The sequence below is a fragment of the Maylandia zebra genome, linkage group LG10 (assembly GCF_041146795.1).
Source record: "Maylandia zebra isolate NMK-2024a linkage group LG10, Mzebra_GT3a, whole genome shotgun sequence".
Lineage (NCBI taxonomy): Eukaryota > Metazoa > Chordata > Actinopteri > Cichliformes > Cichlidae > Maylandia > Maylandia zebra.
The window spans coordinates 24834708-24849944 of NC_135176.1; the positions used below are offsets into that span (position 1 = coordinate 24834708).

The 15237-nt window shown below is 40.4% G+C and overlaps 1 protein-coding gene across 3 annotated transcripts; it reads right to left on the reverse strand.

Annotated features, from left to right (window-relative positions):
* Positions 1 to 2893: 2893 nt before the first annotated feature.
* pitx1 (paired-like homeodomain 1) lies at positions 2894 to 14842 on the reverse strand. 3 transcript variants are annotated; one of them, XM_004561777.3, is made up of 5 exons: positions 14702 to 14842; positions 13586 to 13640; positions 8680 to 8829; positions 7276 to 7478; positions 2894 to 4229 (listed from the first exon to the last, which is right to left on the reverse strand). In XM_004561777.3, the coding sequence occupies exons 2-5, from the start codon at positions 13629 to 13631 to the stop codon at positions 3681 to 3683; spliced, it is 948 nt and encodes a 315-aa protein (XP_004561834.1). In that variant the 5' UTR covers positions 13632 to 13640; positions 14702 to 14842; the 3' UTR covers positions 2894 to 3680. The 3 variants fall into 3 exon arrangements, with proteins under 3 accessions (XP_004561834.1, XP_076745481.1, XP_004561833.1); XM_076889366.1 differs by lacking the exon at positions 8680 to 8829; XM_004561776.2 differs by lacking the exons at positions 13586 to 13640; positions 14702 to 14842 and adding an exon at positions 8938 to 9135.
* Positions 14843 to 15237: the final 395 nt, after the last annotated feature.

Here is a 15237-nt window from a genome sequence, read left to right on the forward strand (position 1 = left end):
CCACCCCCTCCATCTGATTTGCAGAAAACCATTAAAAACTGCTAGCATTTCTTTTTCTTTTTTGTGGGGTTCAAAGGATGCCTTTAAATGTCTTGTTTTCTTCAGCAACCAGAGAGATGCACTTAATCTTCACAAATGAGGAACAGCAGTCAGTTGGATTGTTTTTTTTGTAATTCTTCACAATTATTATCAATATAGTTGATCAATTAATGTCTTGTCTAACATTTTCTGTCTTTTCTTTTCGTTTATTACATCTGGTCTGTGTTTTAACTCTGTAATGTGGGTAAAAGAAGGGGCTCAAAATGGGATAAAACACCATTATCATTATTTATTGCTGGCTCGGTTGCAGTAGTCACATTTGCTTTCTTGTGTGTCACATTTCCCTGTTTGTGTAGTCTGCAGAATGCAATGTGGGAATTTAGCAGAACTCACTCAAGTATATTTCGAGCACTGGGGGAGAAATAGTATGCAATTAACAGGATATTCAAAAAAATATGTGGTCATTGTATATAAGGAAAGAAGATTTTAATTGCTTTATCGCATAAGTGATGACCTATTATTGTATTAATCCCGCACCAGGTGTAGTTTGTTTGTATCTGGATGGATGTCTGGTCATGAAATGTTGGCTAGATTTAGTTGCAGAATTTGGAGAAGAGAAAATAAGTGTTGGTTATGTGCTGGGAATGTGTTGGAGTTTTTCCCAAGTGGGGCACACCTCCGTGGAACCTGTAGACCCAAACGTGCAGAAAGTACCGGTGATACAGTGAACATACACCTGGTTTACTTTTTATTCTATTATATTCTTGTATCTCCAACAATTCAGGAGCAGTGGGGATTTCCTCAACAGAGATACTTTAGTTCAAATATTTACCGGCTATAATGCAGCGTGTTGAACTTTGCCCTCCAGGTTCGGGCGCATTCACGTCTTTATTTTCGACTGGAAACGGGTATTATGGGAAAGGTTTACGACCGCCTGCGCTCTTTGTTTTTGTTACGAATCACCGTGAGTCTTTGGCTGCGCGTTGTCCTCTCGTCAAACATTTCTAAATCAAAGCGGATGGCTGCAATTACACCCGGTGCGCATGCCCGTCTTAAGTAAATGTTCCGTGCGTCCGTGCGCTCAGGCGCGCCCTAGGAAAGAATTTGCAGCCGGGCACGCAGTTGATATGACTGTTGTGACTTGTTGTGAATAGTGAAATCTCAATGACAAAAGAGCGTCAGCAAGGCCACAGCAGAAGGTTAGAGAAATAAAAACTGTAATAAAAATGTGCAATAGTCCTTTAAAGGAGCATAACCTCATATCTAATCGGATCTGGAGAGCCATCCAAGAGCCACAAACTCACCCCATGTTGATATTTCATTTTAAATGAATAAAACGACTTTAAAAAGAGGGAAGATCTCCACAAACGGTCATGTGCTGAGAGTGGAGGTAAGATTATGTCAAGATACAATTATGACGAAGTTGTGGAAGAATAATATGAAGCCCCCTTAGAAGACATAATTCATTCACACTTACTTTACACGAGCTTGAGTCACACTGCATTTTATGCTTATTAAATTACATAGACACCTTCATTTTACATGAAGTATCGAGAATAATAACCACAGAATCAAGGTAAACTTACAGTTGAGCATGGGAAACAGAGAATTTGATACAAAATGTCAGAAGGTGAGTATTACCTTAAGGAAATTGCTGTGTGGACCGTGTAACTAAAAAGTATAAAAAGTATTAGTTAAAAATTATTTTCAGTTTACATTGGAGTTTGCTGTCTTATTGAGATATGTATAAATAAATCATTTCTTTTCACTATCCAGTTGTTTATTAAAGTGTTGCCTCTAATCCAATATCCTCTAAGACCCAGCGCTATCAGTTAAAGCACACACTGGTGGCTGCTCCAGCAGCGCACTAATATCAGTCTAATGGTGAGTAATATAGATATGGGGATTTCTGCAGGTGTCAGAAAACAAGATAGGGTATTGACTGAAATCATTTTGTGTGCACGGGCTTGTCGCCAGTTGCATTTTTTCCTCCCCCCGGAGGTGCAAATAAAATATTCTAGCCCACAAAATATCCATGTAGATGTAATTAGATAAAATGTTCCCTCCAGGTGTGTTTGAAGATGTTTTTACTTATTTATTTTGTGAAATCTGCTCAGTGTATTCAGCATTTTTCGCCCCCTTCCAGAAAGTTTAACTGCCGTGTTTGTCAGTCCTTAATGTTCCTGAATGCGCACTCCAGGTTTCCACACACGCTGGTGGAACTCTTAATAAGCAGCTCAGGTTTCAGGTGATCTGAAATCATCCTTTTAGTGGGACATAATCTCCGTCCTTTAGTACGCAGACAGAAATAGCTCTGTGTTGCAGCAGAATAGCCAGGTTTGAATGAGCCCCCAATCTAATCTTCTGTATAGGGAGTGAAGGGAACAAAAGTCGAGTAAAATTAACCATAAATCTATTACTGGAAAATCCAGTGAGCGCTGAGATGTGTTCATTAACACGATGACCAAATAATAATGAGAGCAGTTCATAGAAATGTAGCTGCTGAGGTCCCAAAGTTGGGTCAGGTGGATTTATCTACCCACCCTCCTCTGAAATAAAAATGATATTAAAGGAGCTTCAAAAAACAAAAAAACAAACAAAAAACAAACAAACAAACACATAAAATCAAATATTATAGTTAAAGCTCGGACTGATTCCACTTTGTCGAAATAACCGCAAAGGATTCTTCATCTTTCTAAGGTAATTCCCCTTCCCTTAAACTAAGTGGACCACTACGCTGGGGATATTTAGCCAACCTATTTATTTTTCTCATGTTTTGAGGGGGGAAACCCGGAGCCCGAGTGCTTGTCTCCTTAAACAAAGACCTCTCTAAGACATGTACTTGAAATAAACCTCTCTTTTCCTGGAGTTTATTCAAACAAACATGTTACCATAAACACATGAGGACTTTGAATCACCTTTTGTATACAGTTTAGGCTAATGAACGTACTTCTGCAAAGTCTTACATTATTGTACAAAACACGTTGCACTCAAGTTAAACATGCAGGGTCTCTCTCTCACTCTCTCTCTCTTTTTTTCTATTGGAGCAAACAAAATGAAAAGCATTTCAAACGGGAGGCGTCGTGGAGTCACCCTGCATATGCGGTAAATAGAAAGCACACAGAAGCAGTATAAAGTATGTACAGTAAAGGCCGGATTTTCTTCTGTTTTCTCATTGATTCGTTACATGCTCGATTTTTTTTTGTTATTATTATTATTTTGATGCAAATCCTCGCTTTGGTCGAGTCAGTCTTCAAGAGTAAGCAAGCACAAAAAAGAAAAAAAAATCCCACCGTCTGTTTCACATGTTAGACCTGTATATATTTACATTTAGATATGTACAGTGCAGCCATGTAACACGTCTTCATCATTAAAAAAAAAAAATCCAAAAAACCTGGACATTTAAACTGCTGTGCAAGTTCACTGGTAAACACATGTAACCCGCATTATCCACGTTTTCTTTTTCATTTTCTTTTTCGAAAAAAAAATAAAAAATGATTGCAACTAATCCAGTTTAGTCGTCTTTGATACCCCCCCTCCCCTGATCCGCAGGTAGCCCATAAGCTATGACACCGTGTCCGCTTATCACATATTTATATATATATATATATTTGTATTTTTAAGGCCCCCCTTTTGGCCCGTCAGCTGTTGTATTGACAGGCGTTCAGGCTGGAGCCCGGGCTCTGCAGGCCGCTGTATCCAAATGTTGGATGCTGTTTGGATTTAAGTCTGAGAGAGGCCAGGCTGGAGTTGCAAGTGTCCCGGTAAACGCTGTACGGTGAGCCGGGAGGCCCGTAAGGACAAGCCGATGATGACATAGCTGAGTTGATGCCGGATGTCCCGATCCCATTCAGGTTGCTGATGTTGTTAAGACCTGGCGTGGGCATGCCGGGCACCGCGGAGTGGCCCATCCCGGAGGCCATGGTCATGGAGGAGATGGAGTTGGGGGCCGAGAACATGGACTGCGAGGTGAGGGGACTCATGGAGTTGAAGAAGGTGAAGTTCTTGGTGGACAGCGGTGCCGGAGTGAGGCCCTTGTTGGTCCAGTTGTTGTAGGTATAAGCCGGGTACATGTCGTCGTAAGGCTGCATGAGACCGCTGAACTGGGGCAGGTAGCTGTTCTTGCAAAGGTCCATCTGCTGGTTCCGCTCCCGCTTCCTCCACTTAGCCCGGCGGTTTTTGAACCACACCTGGAAGGGACACACAGAACCGTGAGCATTAACCACAGCAGAACGCTGTAAAATGTAAAATTAATTTTCTTGTCATAAAATAAACCTGCAACGTTGCTACAGATGATACAGGAATGACTCGAGTCCACATCCGAAGCAGCATTTCAAGCTCGTGTGATATTCAGTTCATGAAGCATAAGTGTAATTTTTTTTTTCTTAAAACGACACTAATGATCATTTATTGATGTCTGAATCATTTATTTCCACATATATTGTGGCAACAAGCTTCAGACCCCGCTTTGGTGCCCTTGAATTGTTGCCTTTAAGGTGAGTTAGTGTCTAGGGTGCCTTAAAACGTTTCATTAAAAGGAAACAAACAACAACAAATTAAAAAAAACAAACAAACAAAAAAACCCATTACAGAATAAAGGCATTTTTAACTAAATTATCTTTGAATTTTATAGCGGTTAATTGTTGATGAGTTAAAATCTTTTATAGGCCCACTGCATATTCAGCAGTTTCAGCTGCGGTCCCATTTTCAATGTTCTCAGATGTCAAATATCAACAACTGCTTTTTAATTTATGATTAGTTACGAAACACGCACTTCTTTTGTTTTTTAAAAATACCAAAACAGTTACTTACTTTTGCTTATTAAGATGAATCCGGACATTAAAAAGAAAGGATCCTTTTTTGAGTGAAATGCATATTCAGAGTTTCCATACCCGAGTCGACAAACTAGCCTTGGAGTCAGGGGGAGCAGTTTCTGCTGACGAGCTACAACCCGGTAAAATAAATACAAAATCAGCGAGACTGAATGAGTGGACATCCTTTAAGTTCATGTGGACGACGACTGCGGGATGTATTAATCCTAATCAGTGGACTGATGTTAGAAATTCGTTTTGGTTATATTCATATAGACTATACAATATATTCGACACTCTCTTTACAAATGTAATTTTTCCTTCCTGTAGACTATTTTGCCCTTTACAAATAAACTAGCAAATACATTAAATCGTTTATGAAAACTGTTTCCAGGTGTTTTGATATTATACATATTAGTATAAGACTACCACACACTTGTACATCACAACGAGAATGTGTGTTTACACCAGATCTAAGATGGAGGTGCATTAATGTAGATTTTTTTGGCCTCATTTCTTACAATGAAATAAGAAGTATTTCTAAAGATAAATCAGTGTAAATAAAAGGCGTGTGTGTCTGTGTAAGTCAGACGTAAAACCAGGTTCACAGAGCAACTCGAACGGCTCCGCGGATGACTCGAAATGAAACAGAAAAGCGCTTCTGGATATCCTCACACCTTATCAAAACCTAACAAAATACTAGTCGCTACTCTCCAATTCATTGTTAATTCATAGTAGAAACAATTTACAACTGGTATCACCAGACGGCCTCGCGGAAGCTATTTATAGTGGTGCGGGAACACTGTGCGGCCGACAAATTGTCCACAAAGACTTGAGCGATGTGACAGAGAGCTGTGGAGGAAACACTCAAGACTGCAGAGCCCAGCCTCGAGTTTCCTGCACCCAGCTATAAAATGCATGCTTTGGATTTTAATGACATTTGCACGACGAAAACCACGTTAAGAATGTGAGTATAATGACTGACGTGTCAAAGTGTGCTTGTAAATATTATGAAATTATATTTAAAATCATAATTGCATCTTATTTAATGTAAATTGATCTTTAAAATATTTCCAATTATTTCAAATTTCACTGAATCTCAAACATTCAGCGTACCATCACCCCCTTTTTTTAATCCTAATATTATTATTTTTTTATTCCTAATGAAAAAGGGGAACGAAAGAAAAAAAAAAGTCGCTGTTTAAATCTGAACCTGCTCGTGACAGCAGTGAGTTTCTTGGCTCAAAATGCATAAAAAGCAACTTATTTTCATTTTACACCTCAAACTGAAGATATTATAAGAACTGTGCTGATTCAAATATTATATTATTATTGTTATGATTCATTTTTACTCAAAACAGTTTAAAAATGTAGCTAGAATAAATATAATACATGTAAGTCATATTCTTTAAAAAGCCATCTATATATATATATATATATATATATATATATATATATATATATATATATATATATATATATATATATATATATATATATATATATATATATATATATATATATATATATGAGGAGAGACGTGAACGCTCTCCGTGGAGAAAAAAAAAACAAGGGTCCAGATTTTCGATGATGTCATCAAAATGCGAATCATCCATTGGCTACATTAGCAGATACACCCTTTGAAAGGACCTGCAATTTCCAACAGATTCAACTACTTTTTTTTCTCCTTACTTTCTTTTTTAAAGCTTATCTTTCTTCTGAGTTTTCAGCACGAGACGTGTTAACATGACTGCGTGCCATTAAGGCCTGTAACGTCCTCTGTGCCAGTATTGGGAATTGTGCACGTGCTGTAATAACGGTAGATTTACTTTTGGATGCACCGTAGCTGACAGCTGACAGTCAGGGATGACTGCAACTTAATATGTTAACAATATTCTGCTGAAAACCTCCGAGGTCTTTGGAGACGGATTTTCGTAAGCGTGTATTTGAAATGTATCACAGATTTAGTTTATTACTTCTGATCCGTTTAAAGTCACCAAAGTCTGTATGTGACATGGACTCTGTTAAAAATAGGAATAGTGACTAACGCATGAATTCAGAACCTTCAGGGAAATGTACTGACTTTAATATACATCTGATTTCTCGCTGTACTGACAAACAGCATAAATGAGTCTGTGACATCCTTATTTGAAAATTTCTACAAAGTTCTGTTTTTCTTTTTGTTTTTGTTTTTTTAATACTTGAAATTGGGTAAAAAGTCTTGTGGAACCAAGTTCAAAAGTTACATATTTTGACAATTTAAAAAATATATAATTTTAAGTTATTAAAAAATATCTTCTTCATTTTCTTATAATTTTTTGTTGGTTTTGGAAGTTTAATAATTGCTGTTTTTGATGAGCGTCTACTTGGCCAGCTTGTCTTTATTCAAACTTTTCGTATGGTTTACGCACGGCCGCTATCTTACCCGGACTCTCGCCTCGGTCAGGTTGGTCCATACCGCGATCTCCTCCCTGGTGCTCATGTCAGGGTAGCGATTCCTCTGGAACGTGGCTTCCAGCTCTTGCAGCTGCTGGCTGGTGAAGTGAGTCCGCTGCCGCCGCTGTTTTTTCTTCTTGGGGTCGTCCGCGTTTCCGTCATCGCTCCTGTGTTCAGCGTTTCTTTCCTTTTCTGTAGGTGACAAACCGGTGTGAAACAGCAGTACTCCTATAACATATTTTGAATGGCATGCAAATAAGGGAAGTTTAAACAATGAAGAAGTTAGTGTGTGTACGTCGACAGTTCAATATTTCCCACGAGGATTGAGTACAACGACGTGGATTTTTTTTTTTAAGTAAAGCAATTGAAAAAGACCCACCGCGATGAAACCAACCATTTTGGCTAATTTATTTACGAAGTCATTCATAAAAAATAAACCTCAAAAGAACAGAAACAAATTAGTCACACATTCACAAACGTGTGTCAGAGTTAGCCATCGGATCGCTCCGGTTTTCGCTTAGAGATCAATATCTTTACGATGAGGTCTGCCCACTCTTATCTCCCAACTGTCTTGTATTTTGTGTCCTAACAATTGCCTCGTTAAACTTAAGAGGCCACACGCGCAAAGGTCAGTCACACACACACACACACACACACACACTCGCACACACAGAAAGGGAGCTAGGATTTTGAGAGTTTCCTAAAAACAAAAAAAAGCTTAAAATCACGACTCAAGATTGTTATTTAAAACGATTTACTGTCGTGACTGATAGCTAAAAAAAATAGAACTAACTGACCTTGGTGTATTTTCTATTTGCTTCTCGTGCGCCCTGAAATACGCGAAGAAAGGCCAGAAAGGCCTCTGTTTTTTTCCCCTAAAATTTTGGAAAAGCTGAATAATAAAAAGTGTCTCCGGGAACTGTCAACACAGACCGCTTGGTTTTTAGTTTAGATTTGTGGATAGCTCCAATATTTATAGTTTGCTCTAATGCATTCACTGACAGCAGGCCAGGCTGCTCTGCACATTTTTCCCTGACACATCTCGGGTTCCTGCCAAATGTTTGGTTCTGGGAGCACAGTAAACAAAAAATGGGGAGTAACTGCACAAAAAGCGCTCACAAACACAAACACACTCAAATACTAAGATTTGATGGAAACACATTTTAGAGTTTGTCGTTTTCGTGCACGCTGCCCGATGACACACGGAAATAAATCAAGCAAACACAAGGGATATAAAAGTTAAATATTCTTTCTCTTTGTTCTGTAGCTTTTAAGTGCTGGAGATGCCTCTCTGACAGTTCGCCGTAAAAATGCTTACGGACACGTAAAATAAACTGTTACAGCACTCAGTGGGAAAAAGAATGGAGAGGCTAAAAGCACTCTGACTGTGTACCTGCCAACTCTGTGTCTGAAGACTCGCTGCTTGAGTTCTCTACAGTTTCTCGACTGCTGTTTGAAGTTCTCTGTAAATGAAACGCGGGGGCCACGTCGCGGGGCGGCGGTGCTCTCACTGCCTCTGCAATTCTGTCCAAATTCATCCCACCTTGAAGAGAAGGGTGCGTAAAAAGAGGAAACGGGGTGAATCCTGTGGATCGCGAGGCTTTCTTTCAGAGCTACGCTACAAAACATCCACCCGCTCTCAGACACACACCACGACATGGGATATTTAACCATGCAGGTTCGTTTGTTCTTCCACGCAAAACGTGCTTCGAGAGAATAGAAGAAAGAAAGGACAAAAAAATCACACGGCCCCGTTCCCCTCCTCTGAAGCAGTGACAGCCCTGTGCGCTCTCCTTCTATCCGCAGCAAGGAAAAGCTTCCACCCGCTGTGACTGAGAACAAGCTCCGGCTCTCCAACCCTCACATCAGACCCACCCATTAGCTGCGTTAAACCTCCCCAAAACAAGTCCCACCCACTAAACGTGACCGCTGCAAGAAAATACCCACCCAGACAAGACAAAGTCTGACGTCGCGCTTAACAAAGTGAAAAGGTGCATTTAATTAATTTTAGATTTATTAGACGTATATGTCGCATTTAGATCAGGAAATTTCTTCCAGTGTGAGTGGAGCGAAACTATAAGAGGTGACTCATCTGCTAAACACTCCTAACAAAAAACCTGCCACGGTGGCTGTCTGCTCATTTGTTAGTCTTAAGGCTAGTTATTGTTATTACTTTGTATTTTATTTCATTTTATTATTTTTTGCAGTGTACGCTTTGTCAATTATCGAGAGCGCACAAAGCGAAGCTTTGCTTTCAGGAGTAAAAAAGGGGCCTTTTATTCGCGCAGGCATGTTTGAAATGTGTCCAAAGCAATGCAGCTGGGCGCGCTTATACACACACGCTCGGCCACACAATGTATATCTCGGATATGTACCGAGCTGAATAAACATTTGCCATCCAACACGGTCCTGCCCAGTTACTGTGTCTCCAGTATGAAAAGTGCTCGATGATATCAGGCTCGTTGTGTGCGTGAATACGAGCGCTGTAACCTGACAAGAGTCGCTCTGTCAGCTCGCTCATTCACAAAGAGACAATCGGGAGTAATACACGGAACATTACATCTCTCATTATTTAACAGGATGTGTTTGTCCGTGCACCACATCGTTTGAACCACATCAGTCAAAGAATAAGTAATCTATCAGCAGCAGCAGATCGGTCTGCCCTGCACTTTGCCTAAACAGCCACCACCTCACCACTTCAGACATTACTGATATAATATATTTAAACTCCAACAACATGCACTCAGAATCCAACCGCTATAGATCCCAGCCTTTCAGTGACAACCGCAATATGACAAATGGACCGCTGCGAATGATGACACATTTGACTTTTGTGCGTTTTGTTGGCTATGACGCGCAAACAGCAGCAAGCAGTGGCTTGATAAAGGAGCCCCAACATCACCAGAACATAACGTCTTTGTATCCATTAGCAGTGCTAATTCAAACCAACCTCATCCCGCTAAAGATGGAAAACAAGTAAGATTAAATTAGATGCTACAGGGATTATAATCTGACATTCAGGTATGCGCAGTACTCGTGGTGCTTTAGAGCTAAGTGAACTGTAATGTGTCCGTGTGCAAAACTGAAGAGCTGAGTTGCTGATCGTAGTCTGTGTCGCACTGGCTATTTTCTTGTCTTTCTTGAATGCACAGATGCAGGTTAGATAATATTTAAAGTTTTACCCAAGCGCGGGGCTCTTTTATAGGATGGCAGAAATAGATTCCATGTAACTTTTGCATGAGAAAAGCTCTGCAGGCATTCTGCCACAGACTCGCCAAGAAGTCTCTGTTTTAACCCAAACCATGAGCTTTTCATCCACCAAACCAAGTATTTCGTTGCCTAACCAAATTGCGCATGAAAGCTGAAAATAATGTAAAAGAAAAGAAGGCCAGCGTAAAAAGCGTTTGTTTCAGACCACTATGAGTAACCCTTTACATTAAAGCAAAATGTAAAGGCCTTTACTCGTGTAACTGGAATCTGTGGGCAAAAGTCTCCATTTAGCATTAGGGTTTGAGTCATTAGACGCACAGAGTGTATAAATCACATTTCTTATTTGAAAGTTTGAGTTTGTATTTGAGATAAATATATTTTCTATTTAAATGTGATGTGCCTGTAGGTGTTTTGTTATAATATGACAAACACTTACGGGCAATAATAATTTATTGAGTTAAATCACCTCTGAGTGACCAGAAATCACAGGTTTACTGAATGTAAAGAGTTCCAGATTTCTCTTTCTAAGCTGATTAAAGATCAGTATAATTTGGCCACATCTTCGATATGAGACCAGCTGACCTGCTGGCTTGCTCGGCCAGTCTGCTACCTCCTTCAGGTAGAGTCGCACATCAGGCCTCAGAGTCTCAGGCTGACAGACAGTCAGACTGTCACAGGCGCCAGGGTCGAAGACTTTCGGCCATTGTATGAGCGTATGACTTTTGACACGAGATCCTCGTTTTGTTCAAAACGCCCCCGAAGGGTTTTTTTTTTTTGGCAAAGAATTGTGTTAGCTCAGCCTTTCTGCACAGAGAGAGTGGCACGTGTTTTCATAGACATCTACACTGAATGCACTCAAGAAATTTGAATACAGCGAAACTCATCAACGAACTTTTTAAATTTTTAGTGCACAGTGTGTAACTGTTGTATTACTATGGCATAAGTATTTGACTAGCTAATATGAATGCGTCACCTTAACCTACTGAGGATCGCAGTCAACAAGTTTACCGCCGCAGCTTACCGAAGTGCTTTTGGGCACGACACCAGCATCGCCTACCTGCTTACTCATATTCCAAGATGGTTAAATGGTTTGGACACAATATTTGAAAACAACAAAAGTTCATCTGCATCTAAACTCTGGAGTAAGAAAGCAGAAAAGGCGTTGATGAGGTGAACTCGAGGACCTCGTGACCAGCAGGTGGTCTTTACTATTCAGGTTGCGAAGGTTGAGTGAAAGAGACTACCTGTTGGTAGCTGGTAGGGTTTAGTGGGAGATAGTCTATCAATGAAGTGCTTAAAGCTCTAGCTTGTTTCAAGATTGCAGCGGACTCCTGAAAAACTAAAATCAGCCTAGAAAAAAGTCTTATGTGCCATAAAGTATTAGCAAAAGCAAAAGCAGCGGTAAAAAATAACAATAAACCCAGTGACTCTTGAGGTCAATATTATGGGATTTACAGCACAAAGAGATTCGCCATGGCGGAGCTCTTATGAATTCTACTTTGTTCTGTCCACATGTTCCTGGCTGATAGATGGGGGTAATCTAAATACCCAGCCTCCTCAGCCTCCATCTATGCCCGCGTCCCGCTCCTCCAGCACTCTGGAGGGCACTTGCGTGTGATGGATGAGTTAAAAAGCCTTTCCATCCGGCAGGACAGGTTAAAGGCCAGTGGCTAAGCAAACACTCATATTTTTCCCCCCAAGAAGTGAAAATAAACTCGGCGAACGCCGTGAATCACACACAAAAATACAGTCTTGGTTTATTTTTCTCTCCAGGGAAAGCGAGCACAGTAAAGCTAACCACAGGACCGAAAAAACAAAGCATATAGAAAATTAAAGCTGGCGAGCTGATTCAAGAGCAGTACAGCAGCGGAGATGTAACTGGACACGGTGCGTAACTGGAGAAGGACAGAGCTGATTATTGCCTTGGTGATGGTTTCCCTGCTTGGTCCAAGGCCTGTTTGACCTGAGGTCTGACAACCAATAAACAGCCTGTGCAGGGAATGCAGGTGTAAATAAAACAACGTCTAATAGCCAGCACAGGGAAACACCCATAGGACAAATCCACTAAACTGCAAGAATATGTAAAATTTCCTTTTAAACCCCTTCATTCGTTGTTAAACCAGAGCCAGTCCGCCACACGTTCGGTCGTTTCTTTTAGTTTTACATACACGCGGTGTTGATATTTGAAAAGAGAGTGGTTCTTAATATGTGAAAACATAAAAATATACATATACTGCCTTTTAGGGTGAAACTTGATTGCTACTGCATATTATTATTTCCTCGGGGAACGTTTTGTGAAAGGTTGCACACGATGTTTCATTTAAATTTCCCCCAAACCTCGAAATTATTCCAACTTTTTTACGTATCTTTTTAACGAATGGGAGATTCTTGGTTTTTTGTTGTGATTAAATCCAGAAAATACTGATTGGTTTATTTTTATGTGAGTTACGACTGCTGGATCTGAAGAAAAAAATTAAATGAAATATTTTCCACTGAACAGATTGGCATGTTTATGTGTCGTTTGTAGCATCTGGCTTGATGTTGCTTCGTTTTTCCTTTTGTTTTTAGTGTTTAAAAGATAAATGGTTGGGATTTATCACCAGAAAGATGAAAAAAGTTCATTGTTTGTATATGTACTTATTTATCTATTGCCGATGCCAATTTCACAGAGCTCCATAATCATTTTGCAGCTAATGAATCACAATATCCATTCTCTTCCGGTTATGCAATTGGGGGTCGCGGTCGGGCTGGAGCCTATACCAGCTGTCATAGAGCGAGAGGCGGGGTACACCCTGGACACGTCTCCAGTTTATCGCAAGGGTAACACAGCGATACAGACAACCACTCACTCTAGACTTGTACTTCACAATCAGCAGTCATCCTAACATCCTTGCGTTTGGACTGTGGGAGGAATCCGAGACCCACAGAGACACGGAGCGAACATGCAAACTCGACACAAAATCGCCTCAGCCGGATTCTAACCCAGTCCTAACCACCACCACACCACCGTGGATCTGAATATATATATGGATATTTTGAAAAGTCAAACATAATCAACATGTTAAACTGAGCACAGAAAAATGTCATACCAGATTCCCCACAAGAAATCACATTCTTCGACAGATTCAGTTCCATTCCAGTTGCCTGAAAAACACAAAAAACCCCAATTAAATCAAACTTTCTCCTCCAAATAAAAAAAAAAAAAAATAAATCAAAGAGGCTAAACACACCTATTCTCATTAAACCACATCATATTATAGTTACCATTACAATGTTGTTGTTTTTTTAATATTGAATAAATGAAAGTTTGTTTAAAAAAACAAGTCAGAGCAGGCTGTGTCACAATCCTACAACAGCAAGTTTAATTCTTTCTGGACCCTTGGCTAATACATTTGTATTAAAATTGATTGTGAGAAGAAACATGCAAGACAATTAAGGACAATAGCAAAATTAATAAACTGATTAATACAACTTAAAAAAAATAACGCGAATTTTGTGGTAATATTTATTCGTTTTTAAAGAAAGGATTTTCATGTTTTCGGCTCGCAGAATGAGAAACACCCTCTCCCTTGCCCATCACAGACCCTCAATCCCCCCCCCCCCCCCCCCTCTCTCTCTCTCACACACACACACACACACACACACACACACACACACACACACACACACACACAGAGCGAAAGACTGACCCTCTTATCTAGAGGAATCCCTTTGCTGCTTTTATGTCCTCAGTAAATCTTTACTCAGTACCCTTCGTACTTTCGTCCTTCGCGCTTCAGTGCGCGCACACGCTTGTACTCTATATTAGTTACTCTAAGTATCTAATGTAGTGTTTTTCTGGGCTACAGTGGGAATAATGTTGTAAGGTGCAGCTGGCTGACTCTAATGCTCAGACAAACTATTGTCACACTCGCTGCTGCAGTTCTATGCCAGAAATCGTTGCTGTGCGCAAAGCTCTATTCGCTCAGTCTCTACTCCAGGTTTTTGAAAACCAAATGGCCAACAGCATGCTCTTCCTAAAGGAGTCGGCGCTTTTAAATATTTTATTTTCTTCTTCACGCTGGACACATCTTCCCCTCTGATTCACATTCCCAATATCTTGAAGTGTTAAAAGGCACAGAGCTACCTGCCCGCCGACACCTTCTGACCAATTCCCACAGCTAAAATCCACTGACCTGACACGACACCGTGCGTGCCTTACTCACCAGTTGGTTCCCAGCAGAAGACAGAAAAACGGAATAAACCCTCACGGTTTCCCCATGCAGGTGTTCAGTAAATCCACTTTAGCGTCAGCTGCGCGTAAATGCTGCGTCCGCGGTAATCAGCACTTTGGTCGTCTCTGTGACGATACCTTGGTTTTCTTCACTGCTCTGCTGCACGCCTAGCGTTGACGTCATCACACCGCAACCCCCCGCTGCCGCCGCCACCACCACCACCACCTCCCCCGCTGTCACCCCCCAATCACTGGTCTCCTTTTCATCCCATCGCATCTTCATTTGAACTTTTCTTAAAAAAAAGAAAAAAAAAAGACATCACTGAATTCCTCACCTGTGCTGCCATCATCACCTGACGTCACCTTCTTCTTCCTCCCCATCTTAATTCACGATTTTCTTCTCCGCAAAATATGTTCTCAACGCCTTTTTCTGACTTTTACTTTAACATAGGAAAGCAACAAGTGATGTAATAATAATAAACCTATTTGGTGTGTGTGTGATTTGATTTTCATCAGAGGGTGTTTGTC

Coding starts and splice junctions, on each gene's coding strand:
- pitx1 (XM_004561777.3), bottom strand. CDS start 13,631: ATGGAACTGAATCTGTCGAAGAATGTGATTTCTTGTGGGGAATCTG. Junction 8,830..13,585: donor GATTTCTTGTGGGGAATCTG/GTATGACATTTT, acceptor CTTCTCTTCAAG/GTGGGATGAATTTGGACAGA. Junction 7,479..8,679: donor TTCAGACACAGAGTTGGCAG/GTACACAGTCAG, acceptor TGTCACCTACAG/AAAAGGAAAGAAACGCTGAA.